This window comes from Coffea arabica, chromosome 8c, assembly GCF_036785885.1.
Source record: "Coffea arabica cultivar ET-39 chromosome 8c, Coffea Arabica ET-39 HiFi, whole genome shotgun sequence".
Classification (NCBI taxonomy): Eukaryota; Viridiplantae; Streptophyta; class Magnoliopsida; order Gentianales; family Rubiaceae; genus Coffea; species Coffea arabica.
The window spans coordinates 26659045-26684759 of NC_092325.1; the positions used below are offsets into that span (position 1 = coordinate 26659045).

General features: G+C 36.0%; 2 protein-coding genes across 6 annotated transcripts; both read right to left on the reverse strand.

Moving 5' to 3' along the window:
- Positions 1-7800: 7800 nt before the first annotated feature.
- Positions 7801-8463, reverse strand: LOC113705861 (protein FAR1-RELATED SEQUENCE 5-like). Its single transcript, XM_027227769.1, has one exon. It carries the CDS (start codon positions 8461-8463, stop codon positions 7801-7803), a length of 663 nt encoding a protein of 220 aa, XP_027083570.1.
- Positions 8464-16250: 7787 nt separating this feature from the next.
- LOC113707271 (UDP-galactose/UDP-glucose transporter 7) lies at positions 16251-24291 on the reverse strand. Of its 5 annotated transcripts, none has more exons than XM_027229515.2 (8): positions 24049-24291; positions 23603-23643; positions 22804-22909; positions 22412-22657; positions 21338-21448; positions 21073-21231; positions 16931-17074; positions 16251-16778 (listed from the first exon to the last, which is right to left on the reverse strand). In XM_027229515.2, exons 2-8 carry the CDS (start codon positions 23632-23634, stop codon positions 16614-16616), a joined length of 963 nt encoding a protein of 320 aa, XP_027085316.1. In that variant the 5' UTR covers positions 23635-23643; positions 24049-24291; the 3' UTR covers positions 16251-16613. The 5 variants fall into 5 exon arrangements, with proteins under 5 accessions (XP_027085316.1, XP_027085313.1, XP_027085315.1 ...); XM_027229512.2 differs by having other exon boundaries at positions 23603-23653; XM_027229514.2 differs by having other exon boundaries at positions 23603-23653; positions 24035-24291.
- Between the last annotated feature and the right edge of the window lie 1424 nt (positions 24292-25715).

Sequence of the window (25715 nt, forward strand, 5' to 3'; positions counted from 1 at the left end):
AATTATATACTATAGTTAAATGTATTCAGGTTAAATGTGTACTGTGCTCTTACTTATACTGCAGGAAAGGTATAAAGAGCTGGTGTTTTATTTTATAACGGGGCAAATTCAATTTCTTTGTGATAAAGGAGGAAAGACTTAAAGAGCTAGTGTTTTACCCTTTTTCACATTATTTTGTAGGTACATAGTCCGAATTCAAACAAAATTACTTCGATACCTATTAATGGGTACTCTGTGATTATAATGGAGCAAAGCCATAAACAGCGTGTGTTGTATTGGACAACGGTTAATTTTTAATCCAATTATATACTATAGTTAAATGTATTCAAGTTAAATGTGCTGTGTTCTTACTTATACTGCAGGAAAGGCATAAAGAGTTGGTGTTTAATTTTATAACGGGGCAAATTAAATTTCTTTCCGATAAAGGAGGAAAGCCAAAAAGAGCTGATGTGTTATTCGAAAGCATTTTCAATCTTACAAGATGCAGTGCCAACTGTGACCCATTTTTCCACTAACCTAAGTTAGACTCACTAATCATACAGTTTGTTAACCGTAGTCAACAAAAGGATGCCTCAAAGAGCGTAGTCTAACCATAGTCTAACCACTCAAACAATGCACCGTCAGCTACTCCATTTAAACTCAGGTCCATATCCTCTCCTATAAGAGTTTCACACAACTAACTTGTTCCTTGCATGGCCATTCAACTGCATGTTATCACTTCACACAACAGCCTTCGCTCTTGCATGCTGATTCAACTTCATACAACAACTTTCTCAAAAGCTTTGCATCTTTCTGTAGCACCTATAGTCTCTACCTCGTCTGTACACTCGCTTCCTTGTGTATGTTGTAACCCCTGAACCACACTATCCTCTTCCACTTTTAATCGGCCAGCAGACTCAGCCATGGCACTTGGACGACTTCCTGAAATGCATGTGCTCAACAATGGTGGAATGGTCGGCTACTTTCAAGCTGACCAAAATCCACTTCACCACATAGGAGTGAAGTGGATTGTCGAGGAAGAGCTGGTTCGGTTGGATAGGTTTCCTGGCGCTGAGTTTTCGCAGTCGATGTTGGTGTCATGCATCCCTGTGCGAAGCCCCATTGCGAACGAGGAAGTGTTTCGGCTGCTGGCCAAGTGGCGTCGTCGTCCCCTCCCCCTTATGCAGAACCTGAAAGTTTTTTACATCATGACCTACAATACTTGGTTTGTGGGCAAGGACGCATTTGTTGCACACTTCCTCGGTCTGAAGGCACTGCTTCACACGGACGTCTGGATTCTCTTCGGCGCCCACTTTGAAGATTGGTCTGTAACACGGTTTATGGCCGAACAGGGATAGCATACGAGTATGACCTGAAACGTTGCCATTGGAGACAACTTTCACACCGCAACCATTTGTTTGAACCCATCTGCTGTAGAGATCACGTTTGAAGACAGAGATGCTACTGACAGTTTTCTTCTCACTGTGCGTCGCAAGAAATACCGCAGCTTTCTCAGGGTAGCTATCGCGGTTGCCTCCATTAACCTTATGTTTGGTCTTATTGTGGAGCGGTTTGAGTGAACCTTCACAGCTAGAGCGGTGTGCTATTAATTTTAGTAGTGCAACATCATATTTTGATGGTGGGTTGTTTTTGGTTCAAGACACTTTGTCTTTTTGGCCATAGCATGCTTGGTTTTGCTTGTTACCGTAAGAAGGGTAGGGGTTAGAGGCTAATAATATGTAAGGCTTGAAAATTAGTTGTGCACTGCAATGGGCTTTAAACACTATAATATTGTAAGGGAAGCAATTGCAATTCCAAATTTAAAAGTAAGAACTTGTTTCGTCATTCTACTCGACAAATTATAGTGTTTAAAGCTTACTAATGCTGTTGTAGATCAGAAATGGTTCTACATAAGCTTCCGATTGTTCACCTGTATGGCTAAGCAGAAGTACAAAATTAACAACACTGCGATTGCCCTTATAGTCAATAATGAAGTTCATCGCTAAATCAACGTTCCTTACTACCTCATCCTCACACATATTTTGGGGGAAAGAGACAGCTGGCATTTTAAAAAACAAATATAATGCAGATTGTAAACTGGCGCCAAAAACGCATTCTCTCATGTAATATAGTGCAAAATCACCATTTACACAGACACACTCCGCCAGTTTGGGTGGGCAGACGCATATGCGCCACCTTTCGCCTGACGAATGATGGACAAAAGTCAATGCCACAGCACTAGCAAACAAAGGCCAACAGGCTGTAAATGACGCAAAATGCCCATTCTATGCTAATGGACACCATAGTTGAGTACTGTACAGGGGGTGGGAGGGAATGGAATTAGAGCGAACAGACCACTTCATGTTCCTTTGCATGCTTCTCAGTTCAGTTATGACACCAGACACCTTAGCCGTGAGTCTATTGGTGAGGGGGTCAGTATTTGAGGGGGTGGGATCGGGAACTTGAAACCCCGTCACTCGTGCTCACTGATCACACCAGGCAATGAACATTCGACAGGGCCTCTGCAATACAAGTATCTTAGTAATCGGAAATTTGTGTCCGAAACAGTACTACCGAAGAACTTACCTGGGCGTTAGCGCAGCGATAGTAGTGGCGACCCCTGTTTGCTTCAGACTTCCAGACAACACGAACTGCACAGCTACGATCACAATGGCAATATAATGTCGGCCATACCGTACTATTGACCGGCCCAACATAAGAGGATGAAGCCATTCGCAAGGGTTAATCTCCTCCGCTACACCGCCTAACTTTATCTTTAGCAAACACAAGGACACGACGCTCCCACGGTGTCGAGGGACAACGTCTTTAACAAGAATTTTCCGCCTAACTTTAATAGTGTCGAGGGATAACGCCTTTAACACGTAGCTACTATTTCGTTGATGTAATGCAGAAAGGCCATAAAGAGCTAGTACGTTTTGGCCAATATGGTTTTTCCTCATTTTATGTTTAAGATGTGTTAAATACAACATCTACCACTAGGCGAGCATCTCAAAATTTTTCCTTGGGTACACTTTCTCGATCCTAGTATTTTACAACCATTTATGTATTTTACATAAATGTTATGATTCAACGTAAAATTGGCATAAATAGCTGGTATTTTGTTGAGGATTACATAAAAACCCTTAAGGAGCTGGTCTGTTACGGCCAATATCTTTTATTTTTAGCTATGGATTTAAAATTTGTTAAATACAAAATCTAGCAGTTTCCTTTTCCTAAAAAACATTTGTGTGACACTTTTTCAATTTCAGTCACCAACATTTATGTATTTAACAAAAATTAGATTTTTCACAGCAAAATGGCCTTACAGAGGCGAAAATGTGTTCATGTGACCGAACGAAGTCATAATAAACACAAAAATACTTTATGGACCATTTCTTTTTGGGTTCTTATCAGTTTACCCCCTTAAACTATATCATTACTATTAGTTTATCCCCTAACGTTATCTTTTAGTCACTTTACCCCCATAAATAATTCAACTCAACATGTTAAGAATTTTTTGATAAAAATACCCTTTTATTTTATAGCATTACTATATTGTTTTTATCACATTATTCGTTTAGATTATAGTAATACAATCACTTTAATTCATAATATTATTTTTTAGGCCATTTTACCTCATCATTAATCTAACTGGTATGGTCCAAAAATTTTACATCTATTTACCTTTTTTATATATAATTTAAAATAAAACTTTAGAATGATTATTTTTCCATTTTTTCACTTTAAGAGATCCAAAAATATAAAAATAAAAGAATTTTCTCAAAATTCTTTTTTTCACACTTATTAATTCTAAGAAAAGAAAAAGAGATAGAAAAGAAGAAGAAAGAAAGCTAGATTTTACAAAGAAACAAAATAAAGAAAAGTTTAATATTATCATATTACATTAAGATTATCGGGATTAGGATTGGAATTTGGTAGTAAATAGAAAAGTGAAATAATTTTAATAATAAAAATATTTAATTCTTTCTTATTTGTAATTTTTAAAAAAAGAATTGAACTCTCTCCCTCTCCCCCCCTTCTCCATCTTTCTATTCTTTTTTTTTATATATAAATAAGATTGTCTTACCATATGAAATTAATATTTTGACTTTTTTTTTTCTTGATACTAAAAAGGAGAAGAGTCGCTGTAAACTTTTTTTTTTTATTATGCAAATAAGAGGATACTTTCTTCTAAAGTTTTTTAACTTCCTACCTTGGTTTAATGGTAAGATAGATTGTCTAAAAATAACTCTAGGGGGTAAATTGATAATGAAACTACAGTTTATGGGAGTAAAGTGATAATAATTTTAAGGATTAAACATGTCTTTTCACTTTAATTAACAAAATCCATTAAGTCTAGCCGTTAATTTAGGGGGTAAAGTAACTAAAAAATAACGTTAAGGGAAAAATTGGTAGTGACACCAAATGTTAAGAGGGTAAAGTGATAGTAACCCTTTCTTTTTACAAAACTTTTCTTTTTATATCCGTTAAATGGATAACCTACCCGTTTCTTTTTGTAGGAATGTTACTGTAACACTTTTTAGATTTTACTTACAAATATAATGTGGTGTTATGTCGTACATTAAATGTCTGAGAGTGCAATGGCCATAAAGAGCTGGTATTTTGAATAGCTAATGCTCTTTTTCTGCCAGCTTTCCCAACTCTTGAAGTTTATTAATCCCCCGCGGGCCGAATGTCCGCCCAATTACTGTTGATATACAGCTGTAGTCGGATTGGGTGTTATTTAGCAGGGGGTTTAAGTGGAAATGTACACACAAAGTCCGTACAAATACACTGGAATCACAAAATAACTGGGACAGTCAATTGGAATCCACTGTTCCTCAGCCTTGAACGCTTCATGTAAAGTACAGACATGTATTCAATTACATGTGAAACAGGCAACAATCTATCTTCCCATGAACCCAGTTTCCGCAAATTTTAATATTTTACTAAAATAACAATTCAAATCAATTTCAATTCCGTAAATGTTGTTAGAAAAGTCAGAAACCAACACAAAAACGACTCGAATTTATTAAAAATCGGAAAAAGGATCCTGTACTTCAACTCTACAAGTCCCCTAAACCGTCTACATATTACAACATCTAAAATCAAAATAGATTACATAATTAAATAATTTAACATTTCAAACATTATTTCCTTTACTTCAGTTTATTAAATAATGACTATACGTTGCTTCAAAGGCAAATATGACAAGTTGTACAACTTAACAGAGCAAAAACTAGTGCAATGAAGAGACGCATAAGTATTATGAGCATGAAAAGAGATGGGGAGAAATGCTAGTTACTGTTTCTACAAATGAATGGAACGATAGGCAAAAGGATTTCAAAGGCGTTGGGCCTTACGATCATTGATTAGGATCACAGGGAGAGGAAAAAATAGCCCATATCCTAAAAGCTGTTTATAGCAGCAGCGTGTCAACCTGTTTACAAAAGCTGGAGAAGTGAAACTGATTCTCCACTGGGCACTTGGGAAAACGTCTATCCCACGAAGAGATTTTGCGCAACATACGTTTCCAGTTAATTTCCATTTACAAAAACGAAATTCAACAAATTTGGTTACTGTAATAAACAATTTGTCAACTATTTATTGAGGATGTATCCTCTCCTATTAAGCAACTGCAGTAGCACTATTCGCTACAGCAGACAATAGGATGCAACCACAATTGTCATGCATCTGGTGCTGTTTCTTTGCATCAGCCCTGGGGTGGAATTACAATGAGTTACCTATCAACACCTATCACCCTTGAATACTCTTCACCCCACCGATAAATAACAAAAGAGAATCCCTCAAGAAACAATAAGGAGATTTAGACTTTGCGATTTCTCTCTTTTGACGGTGTTGCTCTCTAAAGTGTCTGTCGTCACGACTGCTACTTCCATGCACAACCATACTATCTCTTTCAACCTCTGCATTTGACACATAAAAAAATATATAATAAGATTTAGACACACTGCAAGAGTGAAATAAGAACAACAAAGCCAATGACCAACAAGTAGTGCATCAGTACAAAGACAAGTTACAACTTTTGAGTGGTTGTGGTCATATGAGCTTACAATGGCCTGTCAGACATTCAAACTTACATTATTTCCACTTCAATGGCAATGGAATCAAATTTTATTTTGCACCATGACAAGCTGTTGCCAGCATTCCCCACATTCACGAATATCATGTCGCCTGCTCATGCTCAAAACAAATGAATGCGAAGGAAAGATATAAACCGTTTCATTTCTACAACTTTCTACGTGTTTGATGGAAAGATTACTCTTCGATCTGTACTCACCAAACTACATCTGTCTGATTTATTGCCTTAACTGCACACCACAGCATCACAACAACAGTGGCTCATCTTTCCCCTGAATTTCTTTGTTGGTCACCCGTGTCCCTTCCACCGCTATTGCATGGTTGTGCTACAAATACTTGTCCTCTCCATTCGCTAGAGTCGCTCCAGTCCGTACCAATTTCAAATGATTTTTCTAGTGAGTCATCCAAAGAATTTTTCATCCAATCAACATGATCAGCCTGGTGGGAATTCTTTTTATATGGGCATATTCGTTGGTTGTGGCCTGCCTGCAATCTTCAACCCATATATTACATACAAATCATTTGTGACTGCAAGCAATCAACTCAACTAAGCTGTCAGAATGCTAACATTACACCACTTCAACTTTCTTGCATTGCCATTAACTTTGTGTACTTTGTATGCACTTTTAATTATATGCTTATGTTCTGCTGTTGATAATACCAACGAAAAATACCTACTTTTTCATTATTACCTTCAATGTCCGGTTTATATATTATATCGAATAACTACTTTATAACTACGTATGGAATCCCGAAAATACCTGCAATGTCCGCACTTTCTTTTCTTTTTTACTTCTGCTTGCTTGTGATCACCTTTAGCCCGAGACACCATGGGGTCTAACAATCCGAATGTTCTTCTACTTCTACCGGTTCTCACTCTTGAATCCATTGCAAATCCGTCTCCCCCATATCCTTTGTCAATCCAATTCTCCTGTAGGTCCACTGAATGCTTGTCAAACATCTGCTGCAGGTCATTAAACTCATCATCCATGTAGGAGGCATAGTAACACATACTATTACAGCTAGACTTTAAAGTGCCATATCTGGCCATTTGTGTCATCTGTTCGTCTGCGACAAATGCTGTCATTTCATTATTATTACAGTAAACTCCCTTTGTCCACCGCTTTGCAATGCATGATTCTGGAATCCTATTCATTCCTTCTACCATCATCACGCGAAACATATGAGAACAAGGAATTCCCTTTGACTCGAATTTCATGCAAGAGCAGGTTAACTTCTCCATGGACCTATCATAATCCATCCTCCAACTTATTTCATGTCGACCATATTTCGAGTAATAATATGTGCAACTCTGTCCCTCCTCGCTCCAGCCCTCAGAAATTAGAAGTCCTTGCCTGTTCAAATACTTCCTCACCATGAAAACACATTTCTTGTAAACACCTCTGCTGCGCTTCTCTCTAATTCGGGCAGAATTGTGGTTAACACTGGTTTTGTGTTTTCGCTTGTGTAAACTGCTTTGCTCTCAGTATGTCGAAACCATGCTATTGCCAAATCAAAACTTCTAACGAATTCATATAGTCGCATTTTTTCATTTAAGTACTCGTTCAAAAAAGCATTCATTTTCTCACACCTTTGAGTACTTCTCATACCTGCGAAAAAATGACCGCGCAAATAGGCCTCTGCCCATAACCTTCTCCTCCGGTACAACTTTTTCACTCAGTCATTCTCTCCCACCCCACATTCATTAACTAACCTAGCCTACCGATCCTCAAACTCATGAGTGGTACACTTTCTCGCCATTAGGTTATACAACCTGTTATTAAACTCCTCGCAGCGAATATTACTCCGTACATTTCTATGCAAGTGCCACGAACATAGCTTGTGACAAGCATCCGAGAGAAGATTCTTTATGACTCTTCGCATTACACTATCCCCATCTGTCATCACTACTACTGGCTTTCTACCTTTCATAGCCTCTATAAATGTACTTAGCACCCATTCATATGTTTCAATCCTCTCATCTGATAGCAGTGCACAACAAAAAATAGTACTGTTCAAATGGTTGTTTACTCCTGCGAGTACAACTAGTGGCTTACAGTATTTATTTGTTTTGTATGTCGTATCAAACACCAACACATCTCCAAATATATTGAAGTCCATATGAGATTTAGAATCTGCCCAAAACAACCTTGCCAATCTTCCTTCGGTATCTACATGATATTTATAAAAAAACATGTTATCGGCATTCTTTTTCGTTGCCAAGAACCCAAGTGCCCCTTCTGCATTGCCATTAAAAATATCTTTTCTACATTCCTCGTCCATTCGGTTATACAGATCCTTAATGCAAAATCTCACGTTACTGTACCCTCCAGCTTTGATAACAAAATGTTTCATTATCTGGCATATTCTGGCCCCAACCATCTTCAGACTTTTGGCCTACGCATATTCTGCATCACTGACTTTTCTATGCGACCTAATGTGTTGCACACTTGTCTCTGAGGCCTGCGGGTGATTGTGCTCCATAATAAAACATGTCACCACATACTTTACCGATTCTATGTTATATTTCACGCGAAAGCAAACCCCACACCTGGTTCTTGTTATTGGTTTTGCTTCTCTTTTCCGGTCTTCATAATTAAACTACTTTTCATCCCTATAACCTTCACAACAATATACCCATTTTCTAAATTTTGAAATGCCATTTGCATCTCGTTTGCCATTATTTTTACGAATCTCAAATCCGTTTAGTTTTGCATACAAATTATAGAATTCTCCAACTTCTTCTTCCGTGTCAAATGTTAATTTCATTACGTCATCCACGCCTATTGCGCCCATCAATTTATTTGCCTCCTCATCTTCATGTCCTCCAATTGAACCACCGCTTTCTAGAGTATATGTGCCTCGGTCACACTCAAGTTCCAGGTTAAGGTCAAATGACCTTTTTTTGCCACAACCATCCATCCTTATTTTTCCGTTCTCTATTTCCTGCACCATGTCACGAGTTTGAAGCGTTTGATCCTGCCCAATATTTACAAGCCCTGTGTGGTTCAATATTTTCTCTAACCATGGTCACTTAACATTTTTTTTTCAGCCTCCCGATATGCTTTCGTTTGTAACATAAATACTGATTGTCTATTTATGAAAAAAAACATATATATACGATCATTTAAGTTAAAAAAACGATACTGTACCTCAACAACTTTCATAAAATGCAGACGATAAAAATTACTCTAAGATTCATATACATAGTATTTAGAAGTGTGGCTGATGCAATTATATCAACCTTTAGCACAAAATACCACTATCGCCATGCATATTCATTTATACCAAACAACTCAACCTGTACTGTGAGTTTTTTTAATTCTCTTCACAAAACCATTCGCAATGCAGTCTGGGAGCCAATATCGATGTCCCCACAGCCATCCAAATCACTATGTTTTTAGTCCTGTTACAACGTCTTCTTCACGTGTTTACTTATTTCTCATTATTTTCCTTTACACAATTTAATAAAAATGAAAGGGACCAACATTTCAGTTGTAATCCTACGTACACAATGCTCGGTGCACAAATAAATAGCGATAATTTTCCTTTATCGTTTCCTTTTTGTTCGAAGCCGCTGGGTCTTACTCCCCGTATTTCGTATTTCGTATTCCTTATTCCTCTATCATTGTCTAAGTGTTTTACTCTTTATTTTAATTCATTTTTCAAAGTTATGGACGAAAGTACTCACCTTTGATTTCTCTGCTTCTGTTCCACGCCGCTACATTCAATCAGCACAGTTTCGGAAGGTCCTTCCTCAGATATATCTACTGTCACTGCCTGCGCCTGAAGTTATGCCAGTCGCCACCCCCTCTGTCTATTCCACCTTGCCTTCTTCTTTACTAAATTTTTTCTTCACTTCCGACCTCACCACCTATGTTCAAACACACGTATCACTACTGGCCCCAACATGGCTGTGTTTAGTACGTAATACGCTTCCTCTTCGGTGGCCCCAACATGGCTTTGTTTAGTACTGCTTACGCTTCCTTTTTGGTGTTTTATTCTAGGAAAAATTGCAGAAACCTACCTTGAGTTTTCTGACATTTGCACTGACCTCCCCTATCAATTTTGAAATAGCATTAACCTCCCCTAGGAAAAGTTTGAGCCAATTTAAAAAGTAAAAGTGTGTGAATTTACTAGAATACCCCCAATTGCATTTGACTTTACCAGATGAAAGGTCTTAGTACTTTCATCAAAAGCAACGTTTAATTTGTTAAACAAATTAAACTAATCAAACTATTTCTGCATAGTTAAATTAATTAACTAATTTCTGTTTATCTAATTAACTAATTAACTAAAGCTGTTGTTTGTCTGAAACTAACAAACTATTTGCATGTTAAACTAATAAACTAATTAACTGCTTAACTAATTAACTAACTAATTATCTAATTAACTAATTTCTATTTATGTAATTATCTAATTAACTAATTAACTATTTAACTAATCAAACCATTTCTGCACAGTTAAACTAATTAACTATTAACCAATTAACTAATTATCTAATTAATTAATTAACTAAATTCTATTTATCTAATTGACTAATTAACTAAAGCTGTTATTTGTCCGAAACTAACAAACTATTTGCATGTTAAACTAATTAACTGCTGAACTAATTAACTAACTAATTATCTAATTAATTAATTAACTAATTAGCTACTTTTTGTTTCTCTAATTAACTAATTAACTAATTAGTTAATGTGCTAATTGGTTAATTAGCTCCACAGGCCAACGAAATTGGTTAAATGGCGCATTAAATATAAAACTTTCCAGTTTCCCATAAAGAGTTGGTATGTTATGGGCAATTTTTTTTTAACTTTCACATTTAATTTATGTTAAATACAAAACATACTAGTTTCCCTTTGGCCGCTATTTAACCAATTTTTCCCATAAAGAGCTGATATGTTTTCCATAAAGAGTTGGTATAAAACATACTACAAAACCTGCCAGTTTCCCATAAAGAGCTGGTATGTTATGCGTTATTTAACCAATTTTTCATATTTAAACAAATTTATGAAAATTAAAATAATGTATTTGAAAGTTGCATTTTTATTTGGAAGAACGCATTCTTTCGATGCGTTTTTTACCCTTTGGAAAGAGACTCAAAAAACGCCACCCTTTAGAATGTTAGTTTAAAAACTCTCTTTTTAGGAATTTACTCCTTATTAATACAGCCACTATATTTATTTTCTAGTATTAATTTTTGTTATGGTTTATGATTTTCTTATATTTTATCAAAAAATTTAATAACTATTGTAGTTACAATTATGGAGATATTAATTTGTCATATGTGTAATTCTTTTGTTTTATAAGAATTATTATATTAGAGGTAAATTTGAAATTTAATTGCATGTAATTCCGAAACACTCATCAAACCAAACTAGATATTGAAATGAAAAATATGTTGCATTTATACCCCTTGAACTTGCTTTATCCTTAATGCCTATACCCCTTCCTTGTTAATACTAATTATCAAGCAAGATCAGGGCAAAATTGAAAGAAATTTCTTATCTCACTTCTACAAATAATTTTTTAATGGGACATCAAGCCTCAGCGGAGGTTTCTGCAACGAATTGTTCCTATTTAGGAGTGCTGAATGCCATTTCTAAACCTAAAGGGGAGGTCAGTGCAAGTGTTAGAAACCTCATGGGAGGTTTCTGCAATTATCCCTTTATTTTAGGCCCATTATATTTATGTTAATTCCGTGACACTCCAATACATATCCAGCTTCTGCAGTACGCTACATTTCTAAACCGCGGTTATAGGTCACCACTTGCTTTTTTAGAAATATTCCCTTCATCGTCCGTACATGTCAGGTTGCAACGTGCCGGCTTCTTTGCCATATTCTTTACTTTCCACACCTGTTTTGGATTAGTTGAATACACTACAGAATTTACCCATATACTATGCGTGAATCATGTTGACCTTTATTAATTTCTTTTCAAAGTTCAATTGTTGTCAACTTATTTTCAAATAAAATATATTTTTTATAGAATGGACATTAAAAGAAATACATTAAAACTTTGGATTAATCTTCTATATACCGATAGCATATATATATTGTCAGTTTTAGATGAATGACAATTATGCAGAATTTAAATTTGAAATTTAACTTCTGCATATGTGTCGTGGATCCAATGATGATACTTTATACATTGTCAGTATATAAAAGATTTATTCTAAAACTTAAACTTTATTATTAAAATGTTGGGTTCTAATAGGAAGGGAGACAACCAAAGGAAAAAAGAAAATCTTTTTAAAATTCCAGAAAGCACTTCATGTTCGTACTTAAATTCATTAGTTGTTGCAATTGAAATCCTTAATTACAAATATTTGAAATCCAAGTCCACAAGTCATGTAGGAATTTGTACGGTAAAGTTTAAGAAAAGATATACTAAAATTATAATCTTCGTCTTCTCTTCCACTAGTTTTCTTACTCATATTGATGTTCAATTGACGTTAATTTAACCAACAGGACACTTTTTTTTTTTCCTTTTTAAATCAGCTTAATTGAGCTCGAAAAAATTGGAAAATTTATCAAATAAATAAATTGGTCATTTTATCAAATAAATATTAAAAACAAAAGAAGAACATGTATATTACTAGGTTCAAAGAGCCCACAGAGCGAGTATCTTTGGTTTCTAGCCCTCAAGCACTTAACTAAACTGCTTGATCTTGATTTGAGCTGGTCATAATAAAGTTGAGTTGACCTATTGACCATGTTTGTGAGCTAGTTCAATTCAATTGCATCGGTACTTGTTATTCGGAAGTTTTGGGAAGGAAAAAAGGATAATGGTCAATTAGTTCAATGTATAGTTTTAGAAATTCAGAAAATCAACATAATTTGTAAATTCCTATCAGCCAAAGAACTAAAGAAAATATCCTTAGTCTAGTGGCTAAGGTTAATGTTTTAAAAATTAGAAGTCCTGCTGTCAATTTTCCCCTTCCCCTGCTAAAAGAATTAAGGGGGGAAAAAAAAAGAAAATATAGCTTTCATTTACCCAGAGTCATCAACCACAAATCCCTCCTCTCCCAGCAAAAGGGCTAGAGGGCTCTTCAGACATAATAGGGGCTAGAAAGTACACTTTTTGCTAAAAGCTATTTATTTAGAATGTATTTTCTAAATAAGGAAAGACAAACCATAAGTATAGGAACATCAACATAATATGCTGTAAGAAAAATGGAATTAGTCCTCTTTCTGGTTATGGTCTTTTCTTTTTTCCCTTTTTCCCTTTTTATTTGTTAGATTCTGCCATTGATCGATATTCATCTACACCGTTTCTATGATCCAGATGCCAGTTGAGGTATCTCACTGGAATGCGCATGTACCTAAAATTGTCTCAATTCATCAACAAACAGCTATAAACGATATATGAGGAAGATTTCATGATTGATATTTATCCCGTTAGTGAGCTAATTGAAGACCACGAGGAAGCGCTAAAGTTTCAACTAATTCCGCGAATTAGTATTTGGCTAATTTGACTTTTGAATGGTGACAAACTGTTCAAAGAAAACGTGGTCTCAAGGAAAGAAATGATTTTTCATTCATGTAAATATTTTTCTCAATTAAATATAATAAAATTTTGTAATTTCATATTGTAAAACTGTTTTTTGACAGTATATTTACATTTATAGGGTAAAAGTGATCCTAGCTATCATAATTTAATTTAGTATCGATGATGAGGGTTGTGGTCGACCAATTCTTTCTTTTAAAAAAAAAAAAAAAGAAAAAGAAACAAACAATTAGATCCAATCATTCCTGTCACTTTAAGATCAAATAGAGTGTTTGGATGGAGGATTATTTGAAAAATTTTGAGCATAACGCTATTGTAGTACTTTTTATAATATAATGTATATAAGATTAAAATGAAGTTGGAACGATTAAAAATATAGTTGAAAAAAAGTATTTATAATAAAATTAAATTTTTTTCCCAAATAATGTTGTATTCAGATTCACGGCACGTTGTGATGTCTTTTATTTATTTACGCGCAACCAATCGATTCTACCTAATCCTGAAGAAAAGAGAGATTCACTCCCATCCCTAAAGTCCGAAATTCTTATCATTTGAATCCATTTCACCCCTATTATATAATGCTCTAACTTGCACGACATCTTTCAGTGCAAGGAGAGAACGAAGCAACGTTTTTGTTTCATAGACAGAGAAGCAGCGTTTTTGTTTCATAGACAGAGAAGCAACGTTTTTGTTTCATAGCCACATTCTCTGGCGGTGAATACCAAAAATGGGTGCCTCCAAGATCTCCACCTCCTTGATCTTCCTGTCTTGTTTGCTCCTTGCTTCCTCCGTCACAACAGCGGCATTTAACATCACTGCTATCCTTGGGGACATCCCCAGTTTTAGTAACTTCAATGATCTTTTGAGCAAGGCAGGTTTGGTTAAAGCCATCAATTCTCAATCACCCGTAACTATTCTTGCCATCCCTAATGAGCACATTGGAGACCTTGCTGGTAAACCGGCTGATGTTATTAAAATTACCTTGATGACTCATGTGGTTCTTGACTACTATGATCTCCTAAAGCTCGCAAACGCAAAAAATGGGACAAGAATGACAACCTTGTTCCAAAAAACTGGTGTGGCAACTTACGATCAAGGCTTCTTGATTCTAAACAGAAGTCATGGTCAGCTTATATTTTCCTCGGCTGCCAAAGGTGCTCCCCACAATGTTCAGGTTGTTGCAACAGTAACGCAGCATCCATTTAACTACTCCATCATCAGTGTTTCAAGTGCTATTATGACGCCTGGAGTTGATGGCACCACTCTTCAAGAACCACCCAAGGCAGCTGGTGCTCCTGCTCCAGCCAAGAAGGTGTCTCCTCCTCCAGCTAGCGAGGCCCCCGAGGCACCGACTCCATCAGATGATGCCACAGCTCCCAGTCCTGATGCCCCCTCAGATGCCCCCAAGAGCGATGCACCTGCATCTCAGGCACCAGCTGCAGATGCTGATGATGACAAAAACAAAAATGCAAGTTTCAAGCACCTGGCCTCTAGCGCTCTTGGTCTTGTTGCGGTTTTGGCATCCTTCCTTGCTGCTTATTGAAGTGTTTGATCGCAACAAGGCATTTGTTAGGGAAAATTTTGAGCAAAAAAAAAAAAAAATGAATCCTATGTTTAATGGTAAGAAATGTAATGAAATGTAAATTTGCAACACGAATTTCTTTCCATATAATCATGTTTGTATTGAAAACAAAATCATTCCAATCCATTTTACCAGATAAGTCAATCTTTATCCTACAAAATAAAGTTTACTGACCTAGTGGCGGAGCCACGATTTTCATTCAGTGGATGCACAAATCAAAGGATTTTTTTTTTTTTTTAGAAAAAAAAGATTGTCCTGAATGGAAGTGGAGAATGCTAACATTCATATAGCAAGTAGTGAAACATATTTAATAAGTACAATAATAATATGTAAGAAACTATTAATCCCCTATAACTCGTTAAAATACAAATATTTGTTGTTCAAAAACTCACTAGCAAATCAAACTTCTTATAATATTTGGCTTATACTCTAGCAATCATTAAGGCATGGGTTGTGTGTATCATTTTATTCTTTTTCAATAAGAGTTCTTTTCAAATTACTTACAGGCTCAAATGCAAATGCAAATTAACTTACCGCAAACTATTTGGGGTGAAACCAGAAGTATCTAGTACTTATCAAATGCCAATTTTTCTTTGGTTAGTGGAGTACATTTATCATTTGATAGGACAACATTAAATCATTTTGAAACTATGATGCCTAAAACTGTAATTTTAGTCTGTCCAGCAAGTGCCCTCTTTCAATAATGGTAAAATCCACCTTATATTCGCTTGATTTCATTCACGTTTTTGCTTACATACAGTCAAGAAAAAGATTACGTATACAATATATAAACTCGATTTGATTTGATATAAAAATAACTCAGGGTCCAAAATTCGAAAGTGTTACAAATTAAATGATCTAAACCTGAATTTTTAAAAGCCCGACTTATGTGATCCAATTAACAAGCCTACTCATACGTACAATAAATAATGACTCCGGCTCTTGTACATTTTGTTTCCGTTGCTTCAAGAAACCCGATTACACCGCACCAGTCGAGTTCAGTTGTAAACCACATAACGAGAAACAAATAAAGCAATACACATATCGAAAATAGACTTCGGATCTTGAATGCATCATTACCGCTAACTTCTCTGCCATTCCACGCCTTTGCCATTGTGTATTCACTAGTAGTTTGGCTACAACACTTGCTAAACTTTCCTAGCCGCCAAAACATATAATTCAATTCTCAATTCTAATATCTTCTGACAATTTGTTCCCTCACTGTTTCTCAATATTTCCCTCCTTTCCACAAGATCACTTTCTTCTTTTCAACATGAAATTGGCTTACAATCACTCGAGCTCAAATTAGCGTTATGTCATGTATAATGAATGCCCTGTTACTCTCCAGTCCCCACTTCATGGACGAAGCACCTAAATTTTAAACAGAAAGAATGAAATAAGTTATTAAGCCGGCTTCTGGACACCCACCCACATGAATTTCACTTGCGATGGGCTTCCACATCCGACATTAGCTTTGGCAACTTGCTCTTCTTTTGGTGATATTTCGCATATGAGTACCATATACCACCAGCTGTATTGATTACTAGTCCAGTAACGTTCAGTGCGTGCACTTGCACTCCTCCTAACAATATGAAACCAAAGGTCTGCACAGAAGCAAAGAAATGAGTGCATCAATTATCTAACCTCTTATGAAAAGCATAGAAAAGATGTCCAAAAAAACTGGCTTCAGGCTCTTAGATTTTCTTTAGATAGATATAGTAATTAAACTACAAAGAAAAATTGAATCCTTACATACCGTTGAACCGACCCCCTTGAGGACACCAACTATAGTGGTGGTTAAAGCAGAGTTAACAATGGTACACAAGAACATTGTGTAGTTGAGAACAATTCCCATCACCAGAGAAAGAAGAAGAATAACCAAAAACGATAGTGAAGTACTCTGTCCAGAGAAAAGATGCCCATGCCAAAAAGATGATTTCAGTGAGTATACTGGAAATAAGAACAGCACAAAGCAATATTTTAAAAGACAGCAATGTACGAGCTCAACCTCACATGAAATATAGGAACTCAATGGACTGTAGTATTCAAACAAAATAAACAAAAAATGAGAGAGGAGCTTGCATGCGTGTATCCCTTTTTAGCGGCTTCCATTTGATGAAAAAATGTTAGAGAACAATGTGAAACACTCTAATCAATGTCTATTCAGCAATGTCTTATCCAGCATTTGTCTCTTATGCACACTAGGCCTCCAGCAAAGATTAGGCATACCAATGGTCGGGAATGGGGAGGTACTATGCTTTGACTCAGCTGGAAAGATCAATTATGTTCTAGAATTTCTCTAGGACTTTATGACACCAAATACACAAACATCACACAGTTGACTTGAAGACCCTATTGACTGGTTCCAGTACCTAGTAATGTGCAAGCTGATTGCCTAGTTGCAAAAGGAATCTCCATTCCAGTATGTGCATAGCATACAATGCTAGCATTTAACTTGCATGATTTCTTGAAGGAAGTGCTATCTATGTAGAGAAAGGTAACATTATTTATGCAGGCAGTAGCATGGGGAAAAGAAGAAATTTGATTCATGATCAAAGGTGAGGTTCTTGCAGAAAGCCTAAAGGAAAGCTTGGTCAGGGGGTCTTACTGCCAAAGCTGAAGTTCTATGTGAAGAACTTCACAAAAAACAAAAGAGAGGGGAAGGGGGGGGGGGGGGGGGGGGAACTATCCTTCAATCATAAAAAAACCAGAATCCTACTTTTATACAGACCAACCCTGCTCTACAAAAAATCAATAGGATAAAACATAAGCTAGTCTGACATCATAAAAATAAAAGTAAAATTTGACAAAGGAAATGCTAATACAGTCTTACTGCATCAATATATCTCCAAGGTAGTACTTTCCCAAGGTAGAAAAGGGAAAACTGAGTCATTTTCAAATTCCATCTTAACATTAACATATATGTTGGGGTTTATTAGGGTGTTTCTCATCTTATGTTAACATCCATGAAGATGACCAGATGAACAGCATAACCATCACATTTGATATTCAGGGATCTTGAAAAGGAAACACAAATACAAGTGCATAGTAATAAAATTCTACAGCAAAGTAATAATAATAAATCCAACATCAGAAACCTCACCTGCTAGGTCATGGTATCATATTGACACTCTTACTCAAAATAGTGATTTATCTATTATGAATGAATAGCATTTAAAACATATCCAGACAAAATCTCAGAACATGTCATTTCGGCCATGTAAAATATCATGTGACAACAATATGAATAACTCATTGACAACACTAGACAGGCTCATGGTTACTACTTGCCTATAGTTTCTACCAGCATAAACTCCTCTATTTTCCAGCGAAGGCTAAGACTTACCATGCTTGACTCAGACGGGCATGATTGACCCAGAAATTTTTCTGGAAAATCCCCATTATCAGTGCTACCAAAATTTCCATATTACTCAATTTGGACGGATCTGAAGCACTACAAGTTTTCTACCGTCTAATATACGAGTGCCATACTTTGTGATGTGATTGTGACCTTCACCAATAAGTACCAGAGTTTACAGTTGCTAGGCTCTATCTCTATTTAAGGCTGTTTGACTCCTCACTCCAGATTGATCACCTTGCTTGTCTAGCTTAGGAAACACCTTATTTTGGTTCAATAAGGCATTGGCTTAATGCATGAACACTTACCACAACCACCATGCACCTGTTCCACACTTGCTAAATCCAAAACTCATTCATTGGCCCCTCTTCCCGCTCCTGCTTGCACTGTTCTGACCCCAGGTTCAATAAGGCATTGGCTTAATGCATGAACACTTACCACAACCACCATGCACCTGTTCCACACTTGCTAAATCCAAAACTCATTCATTGGCCCCTCTTCCTGCTCCTGCTTGCACTGTTCTGACCCCATAAACAACATTCAATCCCACATCTCCAATGGTCACCCCAGTGTCCATTTTTACCTGCCCAACTTGATTCCTACTTCCCATCATGCCTTTCCCTCCAGTGACTTTGCCACTCCCCCACAAGCCACTGGCACACCATCCCCACCACCATACCAACCACTACCATAAAGCGCCACAAGACCACCAGCATTCCTCTGCCCACAACAACTGTCGGGAGAGGGAGGGTGATGGATTTTGCTGGAATGCAAGGAGAGAGAAGAAAATGGGGGGAGTGGTGAGGAAAAGCATGTAGATGAAGAGGAAGAGAAAAGGAGAAGGCAGACAAGGTGGGGAAAGTGGCAGAAGATCGAGGGGGTAAAGCTGAGGAGGCATGAAAGAGGTCAACAAGGGGGAGAATAGAGACAGAGGAAAGCATGTAGAATGAGGGTAGGAAAGAGGAATAATACAAAGGGGAGAGAGAAGTAGAGACACATGGCAAGAGAATAAAAAAGAATAAACATTGAGGAAAACAATCACGCAAAAGATCTTCCTGGCTAAAGTGAAACCAAAGTAGACATTTGAAAAAATGAAGATCTTCCTGCCTAAAACATCTTCAAGTAAATATTCGTGTAAGGCATCAAATGTAGAAAAAGTAGAAACTAGAGGGACTAAAATGAAGTTTGCCTAAAATGTATAGAACCATTAGAACAGAAAAAGAATATATCTGAGAAGATAATTATGTCTGAACATCCACCAGATATAGAAACAAAATGTGTGAGTTAGTCCTTCATTTTTGTCGCTTTTTTTATTGTGTGGTTGGAGGTCAGTCTGTGGCATGGGCGCGAACCTGTTTATTAAGTAAACCTGAAAAAGCTACAAGAAAGGGAGTGGGGCATCAACAGTAACCTCCTTTAGAAATCAATTGCAGTATGCAATACAAAAACACTCAGCTTCTGCACGTTAATGAGTCGTCTTATAAATCAAGATATATTAGAGACCTCAGAATGTGTTTATTTGTGAATAGATGACAACATTTTAATCATGTATAGGGAAAAACATAATGAATTTGCTTAAATATTTTAAAAGCTTGCATCTCTGTGCATTGTCCCAACACAACAAGAGAACAAAAGAAGGAATGATCCATGTGCATGCTTCATGGCAGACTTAATAGCTGCACCAAAGCCAAAGATTGTCAGAAAATGCAATAGGAAGAACACAACCTATGGAATTGGTGTCTAACAATTTCCTGGCATTCAGTATGCTCTATAGAAACTGTAAACAGTTCCAAATTCCTAGTTGATTTTTGTAATAATAGAAGTGGAGCAAATACAGACTTAAGCATTTACTTGATTTGGTCTCCCAGTTTATCCTAGAATACCCTGGAAAATAAAGAGAAAAGTCTCTTCTACTTCCCATTTAGTACCCTTCACTCTCTTCTAAGTATTTCATGATAATGCTCCAAGAACAGAAATATTCCTAACCAGCCAAAATATTACTAAAATAGAGTTAACGCCCTTGAATAGCAAAAGAATAAATGCTTCCAAGACACATATATTCCTAACCAGGCAACATATTTGTAAAATACAGTTGATTCCCTTGATTAGCAAAAGAAATGCTAATTTGATGCTTTGGGATAAGAAGTACTCTAACCAACCAAAATATCACTAAAAAATTATACATATGTGTGTCTGCATGTGTTGTACGTGCATGCGTGTGTGTGTGTGTGTATATCACATACATACATACATACATATGGTTGATTCCCTTGATTAGCAAAAGAAATGCTAATTTGATGCTTCACGATAAGAAGTACTCCTAACCAGCCAACGTATCACTAAAATATTATACATATGTATGTGTGTCTGCATGTGTGTATGTGTGTGTGCTATGTGTGTGTAGCAAGTCCACATTCTTGAGCATTCAAAATTCATAAAAGAGATCATCAAATTCATTAAGCTTTAAAATCAGTTCAGTTTTACTTAAATTAAAATAATGTGTATGAATCAAATGTAGAGGAAACTAGAAAGGTCTTAACCTTTGCAAGCAACAATGACAAGGAGTTCGGAAACTCTCCAGTAGCGATGATGAGAAACAGGAGAAATGGTAAAGACAAAAAGCTGTTATAGAACATGATCTCAATTGATGACAGCCCATCCTCCGCACCTGACCTCTCCACCAATACAAGGTACATGGTCTGAATCGAAACAAAAAGTTCCATCAAATAGACATGTTAAGTATCAAAGTAAAAGTTGAAAACAAAACATAAAAAGGCCAGAGGAACAAAAGAACTCAAGCAAGACCTGGAAGAAAACAGAAGTAAGAGCCATGCTATATCCAAAAGGATCAAAAGAAAAATCTCCTAGTGCTGCTATAATTACACCTGCAGCTGTCAGCATAACTGAAAGGGTTACCTGAAATAAGATGAGAAGGACAAGAAGCATAATCAGAAGCTTATTAGTTTGATTGGTAGCCATTGAGATAATGGCTGCAGAGAAATTTGGAAAGAAATTGGAAGATACAAACAGGTAAGGAGAAGTTCTTGGTAACCTTATTCAAGCATAATTTTTAAATTGACAATAAAATGTTAATGCAAAAATTCACATTGACTTTCATATAGTTGAAACACTTGCAATAAGAGTTCAATTCAACTCAAAATATATTAATTGCTTGATTTAATTCAACAATGAGTTATACAAAGATTCCTTTGGTTCAGAATCTCGTATCAGCAGCTTGACATATGGAAATTCAGCTTCAGATTTCAGCACAACTGCTGCATAGATTAAAGGAAGAAGCACTCTAAAACTTATATAAGAGCTAATGAGTCATTTTCAAAATAAAAAATTTCAAAGAGCGCAGAATCAAATTCCATTATTATTCTTTTCTCATATAAATTCTCTCATGTGAAGTAAACAATCATTGTCTGGAGCAAACCATATGGTAAACAATTTCATAGCCATTAACACTTGAAAGTAGTTCCTTCTTATTTCACGAATTTTGAAAAGATAAGGATGGTATTAACAGAAAATGGTACAGGGCAAGATTTTTTAGTCCAAATGTATAAAGCAGGCTCATCAACGCATAATTTTACTTTCTACTCATGGATGCACAACTGATTGTAAGATTTAACTCAAGTATAACTACCGCCGAAAAAAAAAAAAAAGATACAGATTGCTACCAGTTTACAGGAAGGAATTGCTTGACGCATGTACAACATGTGCAGTTAAGAAAAAGATTATCTGGCCGCAAATGAGAATATCCAAGAAGAATGTAAAGGCAGCACTAACAGAAACAAGAAAAGCAGAAAAGAAACAGAACTACTAAAGGTAACTGCACTACTAAGTGTACATGGATAGTCTTGAAGCATAGATGGTGACCTGAGTTGTAGGTTTTCCCTTTCCAGTAAAGAATCCAGCTATTAGAACAGCAAGTGGTGTCAATCTTTTGATGGCAATGTACATTGGAATGTTTACTCCTTTTAAACTTGCTAAAGCAAATGCAACATTTGCATTGTAGAATAACGAAACAAATATAAGTTTTTTGGCTGTCTCCACATTTAGTCCTCTGGCTTTCATGTATCCCATGGATCTACCAAAATGAATGAGCAAAGTAGTTGCCAATTGCTGCTCATAGCTCAAACATGGCAAATAGAAACCTAGTCAATAATCTGAAAACCATTTAAAGCATTACTCTAGCAGGTACCTATCAAATATGAGCTGAATCACATGAGTAGATTTATAGAATACACCAATCATTCGTCAAGTTTTACCTGGAGTGTAAGCAAAGTCATTGAGTGTGCATACTGCATCAGCACTGCCTTATTGATGAAAACCATTGCCATTGAAGCAATCCCATATGAGACTGCAGCAAACAAACTGCATTGCAAGATATCCCTCATGTTTTTAAATCCCAACTGAGCAAACAAAATCCAAAAAGGAAAAAAAAAAAAAAGGCACAGACGCACAAACACACTCTTGCAGTAGTATCGCAGAAAGTATATTTGCAGAAAGTACTTGAACAATTTTACAAAGAGGAACATTATACCACCAGTCAGTAGCACAATTGTGGTGAGGCTTCAGGTGATATGGTAACTATCACAGATTTAATTGAGGAAGAAAAGAAAAAGTCAATAAAACACTAACTAAATGGACAATTAGCTCCAGTCAATGCATTTCTGCATGCATTTTCAAGCTAAACAGTCTAAAGATAGCATACCATATCATAAACCACTTAAGAATAATCAAAGAAAAATACTTCAAAAAAGAAAAGAAAAGAAAGGGGAAACATCATGACATAATTACTGACGACATTGAAGAAGGCAGTTCAGTAAAAGTACAAGAGGCAGAGTACTGAACAGAATCTGTCCTTAGATGTCAAAATCTGCATAACTACAAAAAGCAGAGTACTGAACATAGTCTGTCCCTAGATGTCAAAATCTGCATATTCAGCAAAATCATATCCAGTCCAGAAAGCAAATTTAATGCAAAGAAAAATAAATGCATCACAAAATTCAAGGGTCTGCCAATTAAATTTCAAAAAATAGATAATTAATCAGCATAAATCCAAACCTCAAGAATGAACTCGTGTCTGCAGCATCCATCTCTCAAGCCTGAACCCACCTAATAAATGCCACAAATATTTCAATATCACAATTATTTCAACCTTAAAAACAAAGTTGGGCTTTTCGTCCCAGATGGCAAAAAATGGCGGGCTTCAAGAAAATAAGAGAATTGATTCAAGTAAGAGGGACGCTTAATGTATAAATCAACGATTGGATTAAGAATTGAGTGAAACTAAATTTTTAAAAAAAAAAGTCACATGAATAATTAAATTAATTGATAAATAAGTGAATAAAAGTTCTCCTTGGATCAAGAGAAAGAGTGGTGGTGTTGAATTTTGAGTGAAACCTATGACTAATGTGACTAGTAAAAATTGTTTACGCAATAGTTTAAGGTAATTAGTAAAGTGTTAGTTGTGGGTTTAACGTTCGAGGATGAAACCTGTGTGTACTTGCCTAAACAGCAATGCCACGTTCCTTTTTTGATTTTGTTCTTTTGCTTTTTCCCCTCCAACCACAGATCGCAAAATGGTGTAATGTAACAGGGAGGCATTGGGGATTTGATGGGGAATGGGGATTGGGGGGATTCGTGGATTACGCAAGAGTCGGTGAAGCAGGTGAGGGGTTGACCGTTGGACTGTGAAGCCATCGCCATGTGAGGCGGGTTGATTGCCGGGGAAAGACGGAACGAATGATATGTAGATTGGTATATACGGTTATTATTGGTTCTCAACGAGAAATTGGATAACTATTATTTGGCCAAAAAATTGCATCACAAATATAATTTTTTATCTTTTCAATCACCTTTTTATTTTACATATATCGTATCACAAATGATGAAAACATAAATATCGATCTCAAGAATCATTGAAGATCTGAACTTGTGTCATGCTTATTTCTTGTTATTTATTTAATTAAGTTTTCAGCAATAAGTGTTAGTTAATTAGAGTTAGTCTTGAGTTATTTTTGAATCCTTAATAAGGGGAATAAAGGCTAAGGTCATGTTGACCATAATTAAACCAATTTCAGTTAGTTAAGTTGCTATTCTAATTGAATTAGAGTTTTTGAAAAGTAGTTAATTGCTTCCAAATCTTGATTGATATCTTGATTGATTTTCAAATCTTGATTGGTTTCCAAATCCTGATTGGTTTCCAAATCTTGATTGATGTCTTGATTGATTTCCAAATCTTGATTCCAAATTTATTTAGAAAGTTGTGTTAAGTTTAGAAGTCAAGTCAAATAAGGAAACTTATATTGTTTTCAATTTAGATTATGTTTCAGAGTCTTGTAAGGCTATAAATAACCAACTTTATGTAACTATTCGAATATATGATATTGAAAATGAATTAATAAAAAGAGAGTTGTCTCCTTTTATGGAGTTCCTTGATGGAACTTGAGTTTCTTCTTGAACTGTATCAAGTATTTAGCTTGAATACTTGTGGTGTTCAAGACAAGATGATCACATCATCTTGTTCTTTCAAACCAATAACTAATCCACTAGGTTTCTAGAGACGGGTTCTCTTTAACTCTAGCAAGGTAGTTATTGTTCAAACCAATAACCAATCCACTAGGTTTCTAGAAACGGATTCTCTTTAGATCTAGTAAGATAGTTATTGTTCAAGCCAATAACTAATCTACTAAGTTTCTAGAGACGGGTTCTCTTTAGATCTAGCAAAATAGTTATTGTTCCATAATCTGGTCAAAATAGATTCTTCCGCTGCATGATCGATTCAGTTCTTCAAGATAGATTCATGTTGGGTCGAGTTCGTATCATCTGGTATCAGAGCTTCGGCTCTTGATTTAGGTTAATATCCTTTTCTTTTTATTTTTCTACCAAAACCCTAGCCGCCTTTTGATTTAAAAGAAACAAAAAAAAATTTATTCTTTTTTTTATTTTGAGTCTAACTTACCCCCTTGATTAATTGAGATTAGAATTTCATGGTGTGATTACGTTCTTGAAAACAGGTTTTTCAAGGGTTTAACTCCCATTAAATTTCTTCCAAGTGAAATCGTAACCTTGTGTCAAGTTATAAAAAAAAAAGGACTGTTCACGGGGAGACTGTTCACTATTGTAGTAGCACTGTTCATCCCGTCGCTACTGTAGCAGTACTATTCATCGTACT

What these genes read in the sequence shown, in the direction of transcription:
- LOC113705861 (XM_027227769.1), bottom strand. Translation starts at nt 8,463, where the DNA reads ATGGTTGGGGCCAGAATATGCCAGATAATGAAACATTTTGTTATCAAA.
- LOC113707271 (XM_027229515.2), bottom strand. Translation starts at nt 23,634, where the DNA reads ATGGATGCTGCAGACACGAGTTCATTCTTGAG. An exon ending in TGACTTTGCTTACACTCCAG is followed by an intron (nt 22,658 to 22,803) that starts GTAAAACTTGAC and finishes AGCTATGAGCAG; the next exon opens with CAATTGGCAACTACTTTGCT. An exon ending in TTACTTCTGTTTTCTTCCAG is followed by an intron (nt 21,232 to 21,337) that starts GTCTTGCTTGAG and finishes GTTTCGATTCAG; the next exon opens with ACCATGTACCTTGTATTGGT.